Source organism: Larus michahellis, chromosome Z, assembly GCF_964199755.1.
Source record: "Larus michahellis chromosome Z, bLarMic1.1, whole genome shotgun sequence".
Classification (NCBI taxonomy): domain Eukaryota; kingdom Metazoa; phylum Chordata; class Aves; order Charadriiformes; family Laridae; genus Larus; species Larus michahellis.
Window position 1 is genome coordinate 64,044,295 of NC_133930.1, and position 21,742 is coordinate 64,066,036.

At 40.1% G+C, this 21,742-nt stretch overlaps 1 protein-coding gene across 1 annotated transcript in view; it reads left to right on the forward strand.

The window, feature by feature from the left end:
* Positions 1–21,742, forward strand: part of CAMK4 (calcium/calmodulin dependent protein kinase IV) — a 173,307-nt gene that overhangs the window by 78,009 nt on the left and 73,556 nt on the right. Inside the window, exons 3-4 of the mRNA XM_074569263.1 lie at positions 18,103–18,165; positions 18,815–18,897. Of these exons, the coding sequence (XP_074425364.1) occupies positions 18,103–18,165; positions 18,815–18,897 (146 nt within the window). The remainder of the gene's footprint in view (positions 1–18,102; positions 18,166–18,814; positions 18,898–21,742) is intronic.

Below are 21,742 nucleotides of genomic sequence, written 5' to 3' on the forward strand. Positions count from 1 at the left end.
GAGTGTCTGTAAAAACAGGGTGAGAGTCAGGGAGAGGGTGGTCCAGCTTGTTCTGGAAGTGGTTATCAAGTGATGTGTGATTAGGAGTCTGGTGCCTGACTGACAGCTCCAGATTTGTGAATGCTAATCACTACAGTACTGTAATGTCAAGTAGAGCATTAGAAATTATTACTTTTGTCCCATGGGAACAGCTCAGATAAGAAACAAGTGATCCTTGTGGATTGAAGTAGTGTGCTAGGAACAGACTGCAGGAAACATAAAATGCCTATCAGTGTTCTTTTCATTTAAATAATAAGACTAGTTTTTCATTTTGCCTGACTAATGCATTCTTATTTAAGAGCAAATAAAATTTTGGGCAAGATATGTCAGCCAATTCTGAGAATACACACTTGTGGAGAGATGTGAGGTCTTAGGAGATTCTGTAATTAATATTTCTTCACCATCTAGCTTAATAAAATATTATTCTTATTGCTCAGTTCTATTTGGTTTTTTGTGATTTCTAGATAAGCCGACAAAGAGAAACAGGAGAAAACATGTTTATACAAACCTTTTTTTGTCAATAAAATTAAATAATATTTTGGGAATATTTTATTTCAATTTAGAGGTTTAATCCTTCTTAATCATTAATTAAAATTTCATATAGTTCCAAAAGGAGGAAAAAAAAGCTTTTTTGCTGGTTCAAAAGTACTGAAACAGGATGCATGAGTTCCCTGTTTTGGTTTGGTTTTGTCAAATTCAGCTCAAGTTTAGGAGTAGTTTTAAATCCTTTAAGTTACACTTTTGATGGATAAAATTTAGTCCAAAGAACACTTCTCATTCTTACTCCTGAGGTATCTGACTGTCAGAGTTAGGCAACTGACAGGCAAATTAGGACCATAACTTCCAGAGCAGCTAAAAGACAACTGTTAGAAGGGCTAAAGAGGTCCAAAGAAATATTGATGTATGTATTAGTGGGAAAAAACCTCTCAGATAATGTGTAAGAAATTAAATTTGAATTGTTCTTAACAGATACAAAAAGAAATATGGTTATAAAACAACATGTATGGGACAGGTGAATAAGCATGCTAAATTAATGCCTTTGATTTGCTCATCCAACTTTTACACTCAGTTCCTGATCATAATTGAAATGTAGGATTGTATTATATACTCATTATTTGATTTTTGCTATGTTTAGCAGATCACTTAAATTGCATGCAGGTGATAAATATAAAGGTTTGAATAATGTAATTTCTTTGTGGGGAAATCCGTTTCATGAAGAAAGAAAGAAGCAAAAGCAGATCATATAGCACATCAGAAAAAATCATCAAATAAGCGAAGTACAGTGATGAACTTTTACCCTTACAATTTCAAAAGCAAATTGGTTTGCTTTTCACTATCCAATTAACTTCTGCTTGATGACTCAGTCCTTAAGAAAAGTGAAGTATCTTTAAGATGTGCTTTGCAAATATGATTGTTACTACTCTTAAGCCAAGACTTAAAAATTATGTGAGATTTACAACCAGTTGTTCTGGACAGCTTTTGTTGCAAACATGTAGCACCTGGATCATATGGGAAGAACGCAGGATTCTTGAAGGAAGCAAACATATTCTTTGCTATTTATGAAATGAAACCTCTCATCTGCAGACCTTTGCCTTCTTTTGGTGTGTTTTGAGAAAGTTAGGCAACATATGAACCAGGGCCAGCCTGAAGATTGTCTCAGAGTCTGGGCAGGTGAATGCCTTCCAAGAAATTAGATCCGCCTCTGACTTATATTTCCTACCTGAGTCTGGACAAATTGCTTTAAAAATAGTGAGGAGAACAGACGGCCTCTGTTCCAGGGTTTCTAAATTAAGACACCGAGTGCCTGCTTACGTTATAGGTCTACCAAGTGCTAACAACTGTAACTGAAGTAATTTGGGAGCTGCCATTGCAATAAAACAACGCGCTCTGCGGAAAAGAGAATGGGATGCTGACCTGGGTTGTCTGGAGCCTGGGTCTTGGTGTATTCCCAATTCAGCTTGTGCCGTTCGCCAAGGTATTTCTTTCGGTTTCAACTTTCTTATCCCTAAAAATGAGATAACACTTATTTGATTTGCTACTCAGCAATGCTTTCAAGGACAGCCTGGTTAATAATCTTATGTTTTAATTGATAGGTAGTGTCCCCTAAGAATGATTAGTTATTATGAAGTATTAGGCCCTCTGTGTCTCAGTCAATGAGGCATGCAGGTACAGAGTTTATTTTGGAGAATTCTCATTTTTATTTCATTTTTTTCATGTGTGGGCATCCTCCCTCACTGGGTTTGTGGTGCTTAACTAATAGTTTCTCAGCACTTTAATTAAAATGAGCATTTATGGAGCAGCATTCTTCTTGCAGACTGGCTGATGTTCAAAATCAGACAGACATTCAGGCACATGAACTTTTTCTCAGATCAGATACAGAGCAACAGTTTTCAAGCAACACATATGCTGGAAATAGTTGTGCTGGGATTAATCTAATTGTGCTAATCAGTTAGTCAGTTTGAGAACAACAAATAGTTTATATCTGTGGAGCAGAGAGGACTGTGAACATGTGTAAAGGTAACAGGCTTCCCTTCTGGATAAGTGGGCTTGGATATCTAGAGTTAGAGTCTGAAGGAAATTATAATGGTCTATAAAGGCATATATATGAAGTCACAATTGCATTCACGTTTGCACTTATATATATATATGTGTGTGTGTGTGTGTATACATATATACACACACGCAAAATAATATATACGTATGTATTTTAAATTACATATATTCCCAACTGTACAGGGAATATAGTTGGCTGGGTTTTCCACTTTGTGTTGCAGTGAATTGGGGGTATTAAGTAGTAATCAAGAGGTGCGGCTCATGCAAATGTTTGGTCTGTTTTCTTGGAGGAGTGCTGCTTTTGGTTAAACCTGCCCAGTTGATTGAGAAGGCAAGTGCCTCAAGAGTCGGGGGGTGGGGGCTGGGTGTCGCACTTGGAGATCTTGCAGATCGTCATAGTTAGTAAATTGGTCTTTTATTGACTTGTGGAGAAAACGATGTATGTTTGTATTCCATTTGCTGCCACGCGGCCTTACAGGATTTACAGTTTGAGTGCTTCCTGCCTGCATATGCCTGTCTCTCTATAGGCTTTATGATGAGACTACATATAGTTATATATATCTCTATCCTGTGGTGCAGTAATTGTCAGTTCTCTTCTTGGACTGACATCTGAGAGTGCTGAAGTTTAGCAGATGTACCTGGTCCACAGAGAAAGCGGGAACCTGACATAATACTTCAATTTGTCTGAAGAGCTACGACAGTATTCTTTTTTCGCCAGATTACAAATGTTTGGAATATATTTACATATTTATGTATATTTAAGGCCAAATTCCTCACAAAGCTGGTATTAATTAACACATAGTGTTAATTTGTAATGTTGTAATTTTTTTTTCAAATTTTTCAAAAAGGAAAAAAGAATAGTGTCATATGTAAGTGTGTGAAAACAGTCTAAGTGCACATCAGTACTCACCATTAAAAAGGTGTATTTTTCTCAACTAGCTCACACATTCTTCTCTTAATCGTTCACACACACACATAGACACACACACCACACATGGTATTGCTTGGTAATTATTGGGGAATGGTAATTTCTTAATTACCACTCCGTCTGCAGTACTAGCTATTATATATGTAGATTACTTTATTTTTTTCTGGTTTGCTCATTTTTAGTCATCCATGTCATCATCTCATTCATGTGCAGTTCACACTGTTATGTTTCTTCTGAAAGATGAAAAAAATATTTCAGTCAAAATTCTTTTGAATAAAGAAATAAGGCAATAAAGCTTTGAGTTTTGCACTGCTTAAATCCAGTTTTCCCTCATATGTAAGGGGAATCTGTCTTCCACAGTCTGACTCACTGCTTTTCAAAAGAAAGGGCTTTTAAGTAAAAGTTAAGTCCATCAAATGTCTAAAGAAGAAGAAGAAAATTTATTTTGCATAAATGCCCTACAAAAGAAGAGAGAACTGAGAGATTATTTTTTTCTGCAGTAAGATACCAATATGTTTTTGCTTTAGAAGCTATGAAATCAGACACCAGTTCGTAAAAGTGGAAATTTTATTGAAAAATAGCTTTCTAATATGCTGGTATAGTCCTTGGAAAGCAAGAGGTGGCTTTTTTCTGTATTGACAGGACATCCTTCAGAAAAGGAAAAAATCCCATTCTGCAATTGAAAAATGCCTGTCCTGCATACATAAAGGTATTTAACATGTCATCTGCATTACAATGTATTGTATTACATCACATTGCAGTGCAGATGATGTGTAAAAACCACTTAAGGTAGGACAATATTTTTTACCTGTCGCTATTTAGATTGAATTGCTGTGCTCTTCCCAAGTAAATCATACCTTGGGTTAAGATTTTAAGAACAGAGAGCGTGTATTGTGTCTCTTTTTTCCTTACTCCATTTAATTTATAGGTAATTGGCTAACACTCATTTCTGGTGTTCGCAGCTTATTTTTCAGAAACACAGAGATCAGCTAGTAAAAAGAGGAAAACATAAAGCTCAACTCATTGTTATGCAGTTCAAGGAAGCTCAACCTACTGTATACATGGCATTATTGAACAAGTAGTTCTGAGAAACTAAATAATAACACTTAGATGATTAATTCAGTAAAAAAGAAATAAATGACACACATTTAGCTTTGAATAACTTAACAGGAACTTTTGCGAAACGATCTGAGCTGCACATTTTCTTCCATCGACCCATTTATGCACATTTTGCTCCCTTCCTGCAGGCGGTGATTTGTCTTTTCCATGACTTTAGGCAAGCCTGGAGGACCTTTGTGTGTCTATGGTGCAAACTGTGGTGCACATAAAGGCAGAGAGGCAAGACAGGGAATAGGAATGAAATGCATTGCTGTGCAAGGGTATATTTAATGCCTAAAGCAAAGACACAACCCTGCAAAAGGGCTGAGGGGAGGTGCAGAGGTAAGCGTTAGGCTATCCTGAGATTATAGTCCTCTTCAGAAACCCTTCATTATTTGCAGCCTGTTGAAGAAACCTGCAGTCTGCATAGATGGATGGTCTGTGAGGCTTGTGCTGGGGATCTCTGAAAGTCTTCTCCCTCTGCGTTTTGGGAAGTTGTTGTTTTCAAGAAGTGTATGCTGCAATCCAATTATCACAGTTGTGACCGCTACTCATTTTGGGGGAGAGAGATTGAGCTTGTTCTATGCTGTCAAGCAAAGAATTAAGGGAAAACTGGCTCCACGCACAAAAAAATGAAGGGAAGAGGACAAAAGATAAAAAGCCAGAGCGTTTTCTCCAGTGCTGGCAGTTCAGCTGTTGGAATAAAACAGGAACAGTATACAATTTAAGATGTAACATCCTGGGTTTATTCCTCTGGCCTGAAGCTGAGCTCTCTGTAGCCCCTCAGAGAGACAAATCTAACTGAGGTCTATAAGAGAGAGGATTTATTTTACCAAGGACACTGTAATCAGCATGTACTCACTTGACAAACTGGTTACACTGGTGAATATCAAGATAAAATATATCCTCTTTGTCTGAGCTGGTCTCCTTTCGTCTTATGTCCTTTAAGAGAAAGACTGACCACATATAGGGAGGAATGGAAAAGCAAAGGTGGAAATTAGCACAACATCTGTGGAAGGGGCACAACCTCTGGGTTCCAGTTACAGAAGCTTCTTTGAGAAATCATGAAGCCAGCCAGCACTGCTGTCTGATCTCCATGAGATATGTTGCCTCATCAGAGCATGTCCTAGGACTGGAACTAAGGTCCAGTACAACTTTCTAAGCTGAATGTTGTGACAATTGGTGGCTGCAAGACTAGTGTTTATGGGTGAGGATCATCCCAAATCTTTGCCATACTAAACCTGCCCTCTGCTTGAATCACATAAGGGCTTCCTTAAAAAAAACAAAACAAAACAAACAAACAAAAAAACCCAACCAAAACCAGAAAACAACCCACAACTGAATAAATAAAAAATTACTAATAACATGTTTTCCACAAATGTAAAAAAACCCACCCCACTTTCTTTGTTATTCCTCCCCCTTTGTTTTAAGCAGCCTTCGAATACTACTGTTTGTTTCCAATAAGCTGTTCCATTATATTTTGTGTGTATTGAATAAGCACGTATTTGAAACCCCAGCTGGGCATGTTTTCAGCAGATACAGTTGAAACCAGCTGGAAGCATTTCCATAACTAATAAGAAATAGCATAAATAAGAGTGTTTTGTATTTCAGTCCTGTGGCATTACAGTCACTTTCATTTACAGGGATTTTTTGAGAGATGTCAAATTTATTTTAGAATCGCAAAGATTACATGATGTGCTAACTTCTGAGGACCTCTAAGCAGTACTCTCAGGAATATCAGCCTGCAGAAATTAAGATTTTTTTCTGCAAGATACATAACATTCATACAGATTTTAACTCTTTCTACACCGATAAGAGAATAGTGCTATAGGAAGAAATATCATAATAATAATTGTAGGTTTCTGGACTGAGTGGCAAACATAGTAGGTATAGTATTTGAATGTAAAAATATGAAAAAATACAAAGTCAAAAGGACTCTGTGACATGACTTCCAAGAACTCGTGAGAAAAGTCCTCATTCCTGTAGATGACAGCCCTAATTTCTGAAAATAAGAAGCCAAAAATCTATTAATCTGAATTCCGGGAAAATTAATTTCAAGAAATTATTAATTTCACCATTATAACTTATTTCAGTTATTCTTTTTGGGCCGTTACTGTGTTACAACTACAACACCACAGTGAGAAAACGCGTTAGCATTTCCATGTTTTGTGGATGGAAATGTACATGAGGAACTGAGACTAGGAGCTAGATCTGTAAAGTATTTGTATCCAGGCAGTTAGTACCACAGTTCGTAACACATCAATAATTACCTCCTGCAAGCTTTACTTCACCGGTAAAATCCGCTTTCTCTTCTCCAGGCTAGGTCTCTCCAGGTCTCTCAGCCTTTCCTCATAGGAGGAACACTCCAGTCCCTTCATCACCTTCACGGCCCTTCACTGGACTCTCTCCAGTATGTCCTTGTCTCTCCTGTGCTGGGGAGCCCAGAACTGCCTGCCGTAGACCACATGTGGCCTCACCAGTGCTGAGTAGAGGGGAAGGATCACCTCCCCTGACCTGCTGACAACACTTCTCTTAGTGCTGCCCAGGACACCATTGGCGTTTTTTGTCACAAGGCCACACTGCTGGCTCATGTTCAACTTGGTGTTCACCAGGACCCCCAGGGCCTTTTCTGCCAAGCTGCTTTCCAGCTGGGCAGCCCCAGCATGTACTGATGCTTGGGGTATGCACCTCCCCAGGTGCAGGACTTTGCACTTCCCCTCGTTGAACTGCATGAGGTTCCTGTCAGCCCATTTCTCCAGCCTGTCCAGGTCCCTCTGGATGATAGCACGACTCTGTGGCCTATCAGCCCCTCCTCACAGTTTGGTGTCATCAGCAAATTTGCTAAGGGTGCACTCTGCCCCATCATCCAGATCCTTTATGAAGATGTTAAACAGGACTGGCCCCAGTATTGACCCCTGGGGTACACCATTAGTTACTGACCTCCTATTAGACCTTACACCGCTGATCAGGACTCTCTGGGTCTGGCCGTTCAGCCATCTTACTGTCTTCTCATCCAGCCCATCCTGCAGCAGCTTGTCTATGGGGATCTTATGGGAGACAGTGTCAAAGGCCTTATTGAAGTCCAGCTAGACAATGTCCACTGCTCTCCCCTCGTCTATGAAGCCAGTTATTTCATCAGAGAAGTTTCTCAAGTTGGTCAAGCATGATTTGCCTTTGGCAAATAATCCTGATGAACGGCACTTGTCGTTCGTGTGACTGGAAATGGTTTCCAGGATTAGCTGCCCCATCACCTTCCCAGGGACTGAAGAGAAGCTGACTATCTGTAGTTCCCTGGGTGCTCCTTCTTGCCCTTCTTGAAGACATGAGTGACATTTGCTTTCCTCCAGTCTTCAGGCACTTCTCCCAGTCATCATGATTGATCAAAGACTATTGAGAATGGCCTCATAATGGCATCTACCAGCTTCGTCAGCACTTGTGGATGCATCCCATCAGGGCCCATGGACTTGTATATGCCCAGTTTGCTTAAGTATTCCCTGACCTGATACTCCTCCACCAAGGGTACATCTTCCTTGCTCCAGCCTTTTCCCCTAATCTCTGGGACCTGGGATTCCTGAAGGCAAGTCTTGCTAGTAAAGACTGAGGTGAAGGCAGCATTCAGTACCTAACCCTATGTCACCAGGTCATCTGCCTCATTCAGCAGGAGGCCCTAGCCTTCCTTTTGTCACCTGTCTACTTATAGAAGCCTTTCTTGTTGCCTTTGGCATTCCTGACCAGATTCAATTCCATTTGGGCTTTAGCATTCCTAACTTCATCCCTGGGTGCTCAGTCAATTTTATGTATTCTTTCCAGGTCACCCATCCTTACTTCCATGCTCTGTATGCTTCCCTTTTCTGTTTGAATTTGGCCAGGAGCTCCTTGTTTATCCACACAGGCCTTCTGGGATTATTGCATGACTTCCTACTCACTGGGATGATCTGCTCTGGAGATTGAAGGACATGATCCTTGAATATTAACTAGCTTTCTCAGACCCCCCCTTCCTTCTGGGACCCGAGGAGACCTTTGAAGAGGTCAAAGTCTGCTGTCATGAAGTCCATGGTTGTGATCTTCCTTTTCACTCTCCTCTCTGCACCTCAGGATCCTGAATTCCACCATCTCATGGTCACTGAAGCCAAGGCTGCCTTTGGTCTTCACATCCCCAGTGAACCCCTCCTTGTTGGTGAGTATAAAGTCCAGGAGAGCATCTCTCACAGGATCACAGAATCACAGAATGGTAGGGTTGGAAGGGACCTCTGGAGATCATCTAGTCCACCTCACTGGCTCCTCTGTCACTTGGATGAGGAAGTTATTATCAATGCATTCCGGGTACCTGGATTGCTTGCGTCCTGCTGTGTTGTCCTTCCAGCACATATCAGAGTGGTTGAAGTTCCCCATGAGGACCAGGGCCTGCAAATATAAGACTGTTCCCATCTGTCTGTAGAGGGCTTCATCCACTTGTTCGTCCTGGTCAGGTGGCCTGTAGCAGGCACACACTATAATGTCACCTTTTAACCTGTGCGTTATGTCACCCAAGAACTTGTGTGTTATAAGCCAGGTCTTCTTCCTCCCACGTAGTGGATATGTGAAATGTATTCAAAGAGAGATGGCTTTATTACTACTGAGCTTCATATAAAACTTCTTCATCCCAAAGTTTATGAGAGTATGGTCAGAGTATTACAGTTGCAATAAGGACCTCAGAAAGCTTAGGTTGAAGGTCCCAAATTGTTTCTCATCAGTGAATAGACAGACCTCACCAAAAGCTGAAGTAGCCACAGATTTTACCTGCAGTAACATAAGAACCTTCATAGGTCTTCAGGGGCTGTGTTTTTTTTTAAGTACCAACATTGCACCCCAAATCATACTTTATGCATCAGAAGTGGGTTTTAGGTCTGATTCTGTGTTATTTGCCAAATCTGCATGTGAATTCAGTGTCCATAAACGGAGACATAGATGAGCTTCCTGAAATTAAAATATTCACCTGTTCTCGTTCAAGTTCACATAGCTTACAATTCCCTCCTTTCAGCATCTCCTCCATTTACTCCTAAATTGTATGAAGTGTCAGGGAATACAGGATCAAATTATGGAAGGCACCCTGTGGCTCTTCTGTGCAGAATCCACAGGTTGGGGTGATCTGTTGGAGATGGAAGTCACTGTATGCTCCTGCTGCTCTCAGCCTGCTCAGTCACTTGTCCTTTTTATCCAGCACAGCTCATAGATCCTGGCAGAGGAGGCAAGTTAACGTGCTGTCATTAATGTAATTGAGACATCCTCCACAGGGATTGGAGAGACAGCAACGGTCCTGTGATTTCTAATGTTATTTGTTGACACATAGCATTAACAAGAAACTCGGTTCACAGTTTCTAATCTATAAAGTGAGCTCTCTAAATTAGTTGTAAGGCCTTGCTTTCACATGTCTGCCCACGTCTCTTAACCACCTCACCATCTCTACGTGCTTCTCTGTATCCTCTTCCAACTATATCAAATATTTTTCATTTTCAGTCCCTAAAAAGTTTCAACTTTCCTTTGAGGATCTACTGGTTTTCTGTGTTACTCAGATTATAAAGTATACAATGTGTAAATTTTAACCAGTTTCAGGGCATGGGGTCATTTGTATGGTTCCTGTAAGTGTAGAGTTACAGGTTCTATATACTATCAAGCAACACTGAAGTGACTTTCAGGACTCCTCATTATCAGTGTTGGGGACGACCTACTAGAAAGTAGCCTTAAGCAGCAGGTCCGGGCATTCAGGGTGGTTCATCAGAGAAAACATGCAAGACTTACGTTTGCACCTGAGATTGTCATTTCATCCCACCTGAAATACTTTGAACAAAATAGTCTCATTTGATCATCAGACTCACAACTAGGTCTTCCCCAATCATCACCTATGTTATTGCTTACAAAATGGAGTGGTGCAGCGTAGTCGATTGTCCTGGTTTAGCGCGAGCCAGCAGCTCAGCCCCATGCAGCTGCTCTCTCACTCCCCCCCAGTGGGATGGGGGAGAGAATCAGAAGAAAACTCGTGGGCTGAGATGAAGACAGTTTGATAGTTAAATGCACAAATGAAGCAAAATAAGGAATTAATTCACTCCTTCCCATCAGCAGGCAGGTGTTCATCCGTCTCCAGGAAAGCAGGGCTCCGTCACATGAAAGGGTTTTTTGGGAATACAAATGCCTTCACTCCGAACGTCCCCCTCCTTCCTTCTTCTTCCCCCAACTTTTATTGTTGAGCACCATGTTACATGGTATGGGATATCGCTTGTGGTCAGCTGTCCCGTCTCTGTCCCCTCCCAACTTCTTGTACAGCCCCAGCCTGGGGCAGCGTGAGGAGCAGAAAAGGCCCTGATGCTGTGTAGGCACTGCTCAGCCATAGATAAAGCATCCCTCTGTTATCAACAATGTTTTCATGACATATACAAAATGTAGCCCTATATGAGTTACTATGAAGAAAATTAGCTCTGTCACAGCTCAAACCAGTGCATTGATCACATCATGGAATAGTTTGGTATCTGTGATGGGGATTAGCCTACTAATGGTAGCCCTGATGCATCAAACCTTTGCTGGATACCAGTGAAAGTTCACATGGATTTGTAAGCGTGAGTTGATTCAGAGAAGGATGGGTACACTAGCTTACTCTTTATGTGCAATTTTTTAAATTGCAGCAAGCATTGCACTTGGCTAATAATACAAGTAGACATAACATATTCCAGATCTTTTTCATGCAGCTGAGGACTCCTAAGAAATTCGAGTAGCTTTAAGATAAAATGTTGTGTGGGACGATAGGATAGATCCTATCACCTAATAGCTCTCAATTTCTAAGGGACTACTGCTATGTGGCAATTTATTTATTCAGAGGTATGGTGTGAATGCGAAGCCTTTTGCAGAATGCCAGATGTCTAAAACTGGTTACATCACTTAGAATAAAAGCCGGATTAATAAATTTTCCCTGAGAAGAGAGGAAATTTTTGGATTTGTAATTTTATAGGTGAAAAGCAAGAATGGGCAAGAAAATGGCAAGTACAATTTTCTAAATAATCCGATAAATGCGACTATTTTGAACTAAAAAAAAAAAAAAAAAGAAAAAGTACTTACCTTTTGCTTTACACATTGTTCTTGCATCTTAAAAGTGTCCTCCTCCACCCAGCTTTGGGAACAGCAGCAATGGCAGTGACACACTATAAATAGTGAATAGCTGAAATGAGCAGTTCATGAATACCTAATAGCCTGAAATTTGTTTGCATAAACCATTCAACAATTATGAAACATATTTGCAGAAATCTGTGTATAAATGAGTCAGGAACAGAAATAACAACCAAATTAGTCAGATAGTTAGACCACAGCATATAATAAGGCCTGTTCTAATGAACATATAACTTGTTTTGAACTCAGACATAAAATGTATTATTGCAAATGACCAGTGCTGTGCAAGCTATAAGTGCCGTTGGACCCATCCTTCAGCCTTTGGTGACACCACCAAGTTAATGTGGGTGAGCAGTAGAACCCATTTACAAAGGCTTGTGTGTTTTTGGGGAACATGACCTGCATCTGGTCAGCTTTACCACTGAAATCATATATTACAAGATGAAGGGCCTGTTAATCAGATATGTCAGCATGTGATTTACTGTGCTGAAGTCTCTACAACTCCACAAATCATCTCTATCCATCTGATGGTTCGCCTGCAAATGTACTGTGCTTTTTGAGAAACAGAAGTGTTGCTTTTTTGATGGAGTGATTTACATTTAACAGATTAACAGTACTGTCATATGCAGACAGTGCATTTCCCTTTCATTTTTTAAAAGCACATTCTTGTACAAGCCCAGCTAATCTGTATTTGCAGCCAGCAGGTTTGCGTGTACAAGCAGACTTTTAGGCACATAACAGGACAAATGCAAGCACGTTGATGTAACCTGTACTAGTTCCGTGCAGGTGTGTTCAGTCTGAAGAATAGACATCAATTGAAGAATTATTGCTGCAAATTGCAAGTGTGGACATGTGCACAGAAAATAGTTGCTCTGATAATGAATAGTCTATTTTCTTCACATTAATAATACAAGTTTACTTATGTAGGCTCAAAATAAAAATCCTTAGTAACCTACGGAGTGAAATCTCCCTGCTGGGTTTATGGAAGATACCACAGGGCTGTGCAATTACCGCTGTGCTTTATTGTATTGTTTGATGTGTTCTTCAGGGACCTCATGTTCAGCCTGAATGGAGATAGAGCCAGAATAGTCTGCTAAGCTTAAAATACAAAAAAGATTATTTTGAACTTTTTTTTTTTCTAAAAAGATAATATTAGTCCACTGGGAGTACAAAGTTCCTCCCATACAAAGAAAGAGTTGCTGACCTTGCTGAGAAGGTCAAGCAACATCCCAGCAAGAAGAGCCCCTAAAACATAGGAGGAATTCTTTATTTGAAAAATTCTTATTTTCATTAAAAAAAAAAAAAAAAGGTCATGCAAAGAATCAAATCACAGGTGTTAAATAAATGCCCTAGTTGGAACAAAGAAGTACCCTTTCATTCAGAAGGGTCAGCTTTTTTTAATTCTACTTTTACCCACTGTCCACTGCCATGCTGGTTACTGAACTGCACCAGAGTAACTCAGAGGCATAGACTGGGTCACATATAAAGCAGCTATTTTCATTTGTTCTGGGATTTTTCTGTCATACCACTTTTTGTATCCCCCAAGATTCTTTATCATTTATGGTGAAAACTGACATCCGTTTCTTGCATTGATATGTAGACCAGCTCAGGTGCATGATTTCAGCAGTACTACTCAGCTTTATAAAGGTGAAGAAGCACATTCAGAAGTCTTCCTTAGCGTGTCTTAATCTTGAAGTCTTGACTGAAAGACATTCTGAGAAGGTTTTCTATGTATGAGCTGGGCAGAAACTCGAATTCCTGTTACCCAGGACATTCTGAAATTAAAAAGCAAAACCTAAAACTGTATAGAAAATATGTACTTCGAATCTTCTTCTTGTGAAGATTTATTTCAATTCAAGCTTTAAATTCAAGCTCATTTCTTTTTTTCTTGAAACTTTTCAAGAGAACCTGGGTAACCCAGCAGCCCTGTGTGTAGTTGTGACAATTGGGAACACACCTTTTAGACTACCAGGGAATCAGCAGCTCTGCTTGCGAGTAGTCTATATCTGTATAGGTTTTAATATTTCAGCTTAACTGTGGGAAGACACAATAATGGCAAAGTTATAAATGGTAATTAGCTATTGACTCCATAAAATACAGAAAGGGTTAGGCTGCAGAGCAGTTACTTTAGTTGAGATGAACATAAAAATTTTTTCTTGGAAGCACTTTTAATAGAGTGTGGTAGCAAGCCAATAATGATTTGCAGCATGCTCCCTATAAGTGCAGAGAAATACATGCTCAGAGCCTGACCTCCTGGTTCAATAAAGCATTTGTTGTTCAAATTAGAGGTGTTCATGTGAGTCAATAAGTGGGATATTAAATAAGGAGCTGTGCAGAGCTGTAGTGAACATTCTCCCTGAGGTGGGCAGTGCTGTGAATCTCTTCCAGAGCCATTTGCATGGGCTGCTTCATACCACTTGCCCAGGCACAGTGTTGTCAACCAAGCCGTGTGGTGGTCACGCACTTGGCCAGATGTGCCTCTCCATGTCCACAGGGTCCTGGGGAAGGTGGGCAGCAGAGACTGGACTGGCAGGATGAGAAATGTGCTCTTCTTCTTACTCTCTACTGAGTTTGAGGGGTCTGTACATCTGTTGGCCACCTGTTTTCAGGATGGCACACCATATTGCAAGGCAGCAGCTGGATTAATCTGTTTGCAGTGACAGTTAATTTTATCTCATTTCATTTAATTTGGATAGAAGCAACACTTTCACATATCAAGGGCCTGTAACATTGCTCCACAACACCGTCTCAGGGCATGAAAACATGGAAGAATCTCAGCTTTCATTAAGGATTTTTCCACACCGTTCCTTTGTCAAAATAGTTTGAAATTTATAAATCAGAAATGGATTGATTATAGGCCTAGTCCTACCTCCCTGCATGACCATTATGAAATTTCAAAGACGGTGTTCATAGGCACATATCTATAAAATAGATAAATACCTAATTCTAGAGAAGTGAAATAACTGGAGAGACAAAATACTAGGAATAATCCAGGAACAGTTGCTTTTTAATGTAAATACTTTAATATAAATTAAGGAGGTGGATATTTTCATTCGCCCACACTTGCAAATGCTGTCCTAACTTCCTGGGCCTTGGTTGTGTGAAATAACTCTGTTAATGCTGTTGATCCTATGTCTGTCCGTCTGTAAACAGGACATATGACTGCAGTTTTAAGTGCACACAGCATGCTACCATTTGTCTGGTGATCTCGAGTAACACCACAGAGCCAGGCATTCCTCTGCAGTACAGATAGATGTTTTGGTTCAGCGCACTGGGTTCTTGGACTGCCTCTTGCTCCCAAGTTCAGGTCTCTGGATCTTTGCTGCTGCAGGTACTTCGTCTAGTTAGATTAAAGCCAGCATGCAGATGCTTACCTGTGCTACAGTCACAGCTCCTCTTTTGCTTACTAAAGCCTACTGTGGAGCCAAACATGCTTAATTTTACCAAACATTTGTGGTAACAGGCTATTCTGGTTAAATTATCTGAGTTTTAAAATTTGTTACTCTAGCAACATACACTGTAGAGTGAAATGCTGACGGTGATCATATCATATAATTTCTGTCAGGAATATAAGTAGTTGAATTGCTGATACTCCTGCCCAAACTAAAAATAGGCCAAGTTTGGCCCGGATATAAGTAAGTACATTTTGTTGGAAGGAGCTGAAACAAGTGTTGATATAGCTCTATATTTAGTGTAGGAGAAGGTACGAAAATAAAAGTGATAAAACAGGCTGTCTGTAATAAAATGCCATGACTGCATATGCTGCTGCTTTTACTCTGGAATGATTCATATGACTTCTACATGCACGCTTCTGTTGTAAAATCTATCCCGATAGCCATTTTCCAAGATGCTTATAAACATGTAACACTCCTGAGTGTTTCTCTGTGGCTTTTTTGCCATCGCATCTTAGCATCTTGAATTTTTAGGTACCTTTTCCTCATGCCGTCACCCGAGGAAGTATGATGCAAGTCTGCTGTTTTGTATCAGGTCAGGAAATGAATGATAGAGGGACTTACTAGAGTAAACGTCTAGGAAAGCAAGAACCTGAAACTGAGTCTCAGTTCACTTTTTTCACCTAATTTGTTGCCACGTGCAAGATGAGAGGTGGCTTCTATAGTTTCTCAGTTGTAACTACTCAGTGCCAAAAGGAAGCATCTTTAGAGTTTGGGCAGCCTCTTCCTTGCTTGTTGCCAGGTATGCTTGATGCGCAAACATTTTCAAAAGTGTAGAAAACAAACTGTAGGTTGTTCAGTTTGTAGTGGTGCTTTTGGATAAGGTAAATTGCTCAGTCTGAACCGCTCTCCTGGGGAAATGACTGTCCATGCAATATTGTACATTATTTTTTCTGATCCCATCTGAGGTGCAAAGTGTATGAAAACAGTCCGGACACGTATTACTCTCTGAATCATCAAAAGCCCCTTGCTACCCAGCAGTGAGCTTTGGAGCCCCGCTACAAAAGTAACCGAGAGCTGAGTAACAGCACTGGTGCCGAGGGGACATTGAAATCGAGTAAGACCATGGGCTGCTGCTCACAGCATTTTAGGAAAACTGCACAGGAGACCATTCTTCAAACCTGATGCTCAGTATTTATGTAGCAGGCAAGAGCAAAGAAGCACTTGCATTTGGATTAAAAAGCAATAAATTTTGGAAAGCCTGTGGTGGTCGCGGAGCTTAAAGGTTCCTGTGTTTGATTCTAGAGCGGGTGTTTGCCTGTGAAGATTTAGTTATTGGCCATGTTCTTTACCTCCAGTTAGATGTTCAGGTAATGGAATATTTCATTTCTCTCTGATTTTTGCTTTCTGGTGCTTCTCACACACACTGAATCTGTCCAAAGTTGTTTTTTTTTTCTTTCTTTCATTTTGTTTTCTGGCAGAGCCACTAAAAGAGGTTAAATGTCAATGAGTTTCAAGAAATCCCCAAGGGCTGTAGTTCTCCACTCATTTGTACCCCTGTCAGAGCACTGTGGCATTACTAACCTGGAATCATTCCTGATTGACACAAGGGGAGAATCAAATTCTGCCTATCCTGTAGTTCTCAATGTGACTGATACTTGCATTTTGTTGTCACTGGAAAAAATGAAATACTGAGAAGTACATCTCTCCTTTCAGGTGATTTAAAAAAAAAGGGATCATTTTTTAAGCATGTCTCTTCCTCATTAGGAATTTGAAGGTAGTTTTATGTCGTTTTGAAGGTTTATTTATGTATTAGGACCGTTCATTTTCCATATGATGCAAAAAAACAAAACCAAGACTAAGCCCTGTGTTTGATGAAAAGCCTCCGCTAAAAAAAACCACACAAGCTCCCTCAAAACAGTCTGCTTGATGTCATCTGTGTCATCAGTTTGGAAACAGGTAGTGACTTAACTCACTGACTCTCATTCATTTTGTAACCCCTCAGATGAAGAGTGCTGTAGAAGAAATATGTTTGCAATTGCCATCAGTGGAGGATTTCTCTAGGGTTTGTGAGAATATTTGCAAACCAAATGGTTTCATCATAAATGTATTAATTACCTTAGCAACATAAAATTGTGCATAATTTGCTTCTGAGCATTTTCCTTCTTGCTTGCTTAAGCATGCAAGTTCTGGAAGAGCTGCAGTTGTCTTTTCTGAGTGAAATATTCCCTAGGTCTGCATTCTTGTGAGAAATGATCCGTGTCCCCTAACAGGACATCGATTTTGCTTGGATTGTTAAAGGCTGCAATTTGAGAACGGAAGGAAAGGGAAGGGCTAATCCTCTCAGAGGTTTAACAAAACAGATAGTCTTTTTCATTAATAGACCTTTAGATATATCTGAAGCAAGTTGGAAGTTAAACCTTATACCCTGTCTGTGGCTTGGGGGTGTTTGACCTGTGCATCACTTTTTTGTTCTAAACAGTATGTTACACTGCTTTGGTGCGCACATCCTATGTGCAGAAACCTTTTTCCAGTACAGCTGCTGAACAGTATGTCAAAAGGAATTTATCCTGGCAGTTCAGTTGGCTCAGTTGGTTCACTTTATCCTGGCATAAACTGAACCAACATAAGTAGCGACAGACAAGGGCAGAACTGGAGGAAAAATAGGAATTTTGCACCTTTTTTCAGTTGCCGTTCCTATATTCTACTTCTTGTGTGACTAACATGTACATTTGTAGTCATGTTGCTAGATGCAGATGTTTTTCTGTTACAGCTGCTGTCTCATCTTAAAGGAAAATTCTCCTTACAGTATATTTGACTTGTGTGTCTCACATCACCTTATTCTCCTAGGAGATCTAGAAATGCTGTTCATACATATTTTCCTGTGATACAGCTAGAAGTTTCTGTGATGAACATAGAAATAAATTCTTCACTTTTTCCCTCCCCACTTTTAACCAGGTAGACAAGAAAATTGTCCGCACAGAAATTGGAGTCCTTCTTCGCCTTTCGCATCCAAACATTGTAAGTTTCACCTTGTTCTTTCAGCCCACCTTTGTTCCTGTGCTTTTTTAAAAGTTCTTTCTGTTCCTGAGAGGTGACTGGTGTGGTTCGCCTGTACAGACTTGGGAGAGTCCTGGGTTAAAACTTCAGGTTCTCCTCATGAGCTCATTAGCAGCTCATTATGGAAGACTGTTCAATTATACTTACACTTTAAAAAAAAATATTGCGGTTCTGACAGAGTTGACTGAGAAACTATGCAAAAGGAGTTCTGTAAATAAAAGGAAAGCTTGGTGTTGTCAGCCCTTGGAGGGTGGGGAAGGTCTTGCATTCAGTGACTCAGAAAGGTTGTCAGACAGGTGTTGACAAACACTAATGAAAGCAGCTTCTTGAACTCCTGTGTTATATAGAGGTTGCTGAGGTATGAAGAGTATGAATATAACAAAAAAATATAAAATAGGGAATGCAAAGGAGATAAGGCTAGCGAAAAAAAAAGGATGGGTGGGAGAGAACATGTGCAATAACTTGCTCAACTGCAAGGTAAATGATGCACCAGCTTCAGTTGGTACCATCCTCTGCTTTATTGACTGTGTTGTTTCATGCTGTTGGCCCTGGGATATGCTCAGCAAGAAGACAGATAAGCAAAACGAATCATTTTTGTTATCTTTACCAGATAAAACTGAAGGAGATATTTGAGACCCCTACAGAAATCAGTCTTGTTCTGGAACTGGTCACAGGTGGAGAACTATTTGACAGGTAAGTTACCTGTACACACCTCGTTCAGTACCTTCCCCAAGGATGTTACAGTCCAGATTCCTTCTCTGCACATAATCCCTGTGTTAGTAACTATTGGAATTATTTCATCAGAATGTGGTTTATTCACATGAGTAAATTTCTGCAGGAATTGGCTTAAAAATGTGTCTGGAAATGTGATTATTGTGAAATTTTTTTGAAACGGTACATGAGTTGAAAATAGAGGAAATAGTAAATTCTGAAGAGCACACAGTATTGAAGGAAGGTGCTCAGCAGGTGCATAGCATCAGAGTGGACTAGAGCAGACAAAAGCAAGGACGACCTGGCAAAATTGCATTGACACATCATCATAAAATATGGTAGGTGGCAATCAGCCTGCCAGGAGGGTAGTATTATTTCAAATATGAAATTGGTGAGCAGAACACGAAGAAAAAAATTATCTTTGGTAATCTTTGTATTTATAAAATCTCTGGTTTTGTTACAAAGGTTCTGCAAAACAACTATTGAGTTCTGAAGGTATTGTTTATAAGGCTGCACGTGCTTGTGGTGTAGGTGCATATGCATAAAGCAAAATAATTCTGCAACAGTGCTGGGGTGATATTTTACTGGTAGGGATTTGTTTTTTCAGAGCAAGCAAAGATACAGAAAGCATTTGATACTGGTTTGAGTAAACCAATTAATTCACTGGCATTGGTGATTTGCAGCTCACGTAAGGACAGGTTATTTGATCTTCCTTCTTCTGTAATTAAAGTTTAGTACTTTAGAGGACTGTTATACACATACACATCAAGGACTCAGTCTGAAAGTATCTTTAACTTGAAAAAACAAAAGCATACTTTTTTTTTGTACTGCGGTCGTAGCTACAACCTTGAGATGAACTCTTTCTGAACAAAAACAACAAAAGCAACTCCTCCTGAAACATCTTTAGTTCGACAGAAGAAAGGTGCATACTCTCTGAAGACTCAGCCAAAGCAATCAGGAGAAATGTGCTGCAAGTCAGACAACCAGCGAGAGCCCAGTCCTGAGCTAGAGAGGACCCTGCGCAAGTTGCCTTACCTTTCACGTAGCCCTTTATATTTCCACGTGGTTTCAGATTGGGAGGTTTTCAGGCAGGCTGGATACTCTGCAGTAGTCTTTGAGAAGAGTTTGCAAAGGGAAAACACAAATATGCCACTGAAATTGTTGGTTCCTGAGCAGGAACCATCTGTGTGGTAGAAGAACTGAAGACGAAAGACTTCATGGGATCCAGGATGGAGAACTGCATTATTTTGTGGAACTAGGATTTAATATTACGACATTTTCAACATTCTGTAATCTGTACTCAGCAGTGATTATCGGATCTGAGCTCTCAGATTGATTTTTCCCAAAAATTGTATGCTTAATCCAGTAGTTTGGCTAGGACAAGCTTCTATCATTGCCTGATGAGAAGCAAAGCTGTTTAGCCACTTAATAGAATTGCGGTGCCCCCTTGTGATGCCACGAATGAGCATTAATACTATGGAGGTCTTCTGAATTCAGCATCCTCCTTTTCTCCACGTACAACAGAACTGGAAAACTTTGACAATACAGTCCGCTCTGATCTGTGATTTGGAAAAAAAAGACCCAAGCAATGAAACAAAAAACATAAAGAGCTATTTTCGGCTGTTAAGCTAGCAATAGGAGTATTACTTCACTCTTCGACCTTAAACCAAAAATAACTTAATGGAAATGTGCAGCCAAGATGTTTTGCGCTAGTCACTCCAATTCAGCATTATCTCTCCCTTTCCTCTCTTTCAGCTGGGCTGAAGGATTAACACTTGTGTTCTTCTATACAATGGCTGCCCTCTGAGTTTTAGTGAGGGCAGATCTAGCTTTCTGCCTTTGGGCAGACTTCCCCCCTCATGCTTAATCTTTTCAATCCATACCTCTTTTTACCATGCATGAAGGAAATGTCCTGACTTACAGAGAGGCCTTGTGCACTGTTTCCTCTTCGCTTGCATGACTCCCGTCCCAGGAGAAACCAAAATGACCCTGGAAAATCTCCTGCTGGGCAATGGGGTTGTGCCAGATGTGGGGGGAGAGATGTGACCGTGTCTTGAGATCCACCCTACAGTTGTCCTCGAGACAAGACCCTGTACAGAGAGTGTGTGGGCAAGCAGGACCCCAGCGTGGCCAGGGACCACCCCAAGGGTTTGGAGGACCTTATGTGCTTGCTGCGCAGCTACGTGACTTTGTAAACCACTGTCCATACACAGGCAGCAAAGCAACTTCTGTACTGTGGAGGAGTTGCTCTTATGCCTCTTCCAAATTCTCTGTCAGCAAATGATATGACTAGATCTGTTACACAAACGCATCTGTTCTTACTGTAAACATCTTCATTGCTGTTACTGTTACTGATAATTTTGGTAATGTGCCAGTAGTTTTTATACCAACTCTTTTATTGCTCTAGTTTTCTGCCATCCCAGATGTCCGATCTTATTTTGAACAGCATTTGAGCTGCAGATGAGTAAGTTCTTTTACGTACACATTCCCCTTATCTTGAAGATGATTTTATAAATACCCAAGATTCAATTAGTTTTCTAGAATCCTATTAGTATTGTTGATGTGCTGCTGGTTTCATGCCAGTCTAACATAAAAGTTCTGGGCAATAAATTTTTTCACTTCTTTCGCCATATTTAATATTTCTGTTAAGTCATCCACGTTATTGCTAAAATGAACTTTCTTTATGATAATTATGCAGTTATGTTACCCAAAATAAGATAAATTTAAACAAAAGTATCAGTTACACACATCTGAATTAATACAGCTGAAAACAGTGTGGTTTTGGTTGTTTTTAAAAAGAAATCTGTTTCCCAGACTTCATAAATTA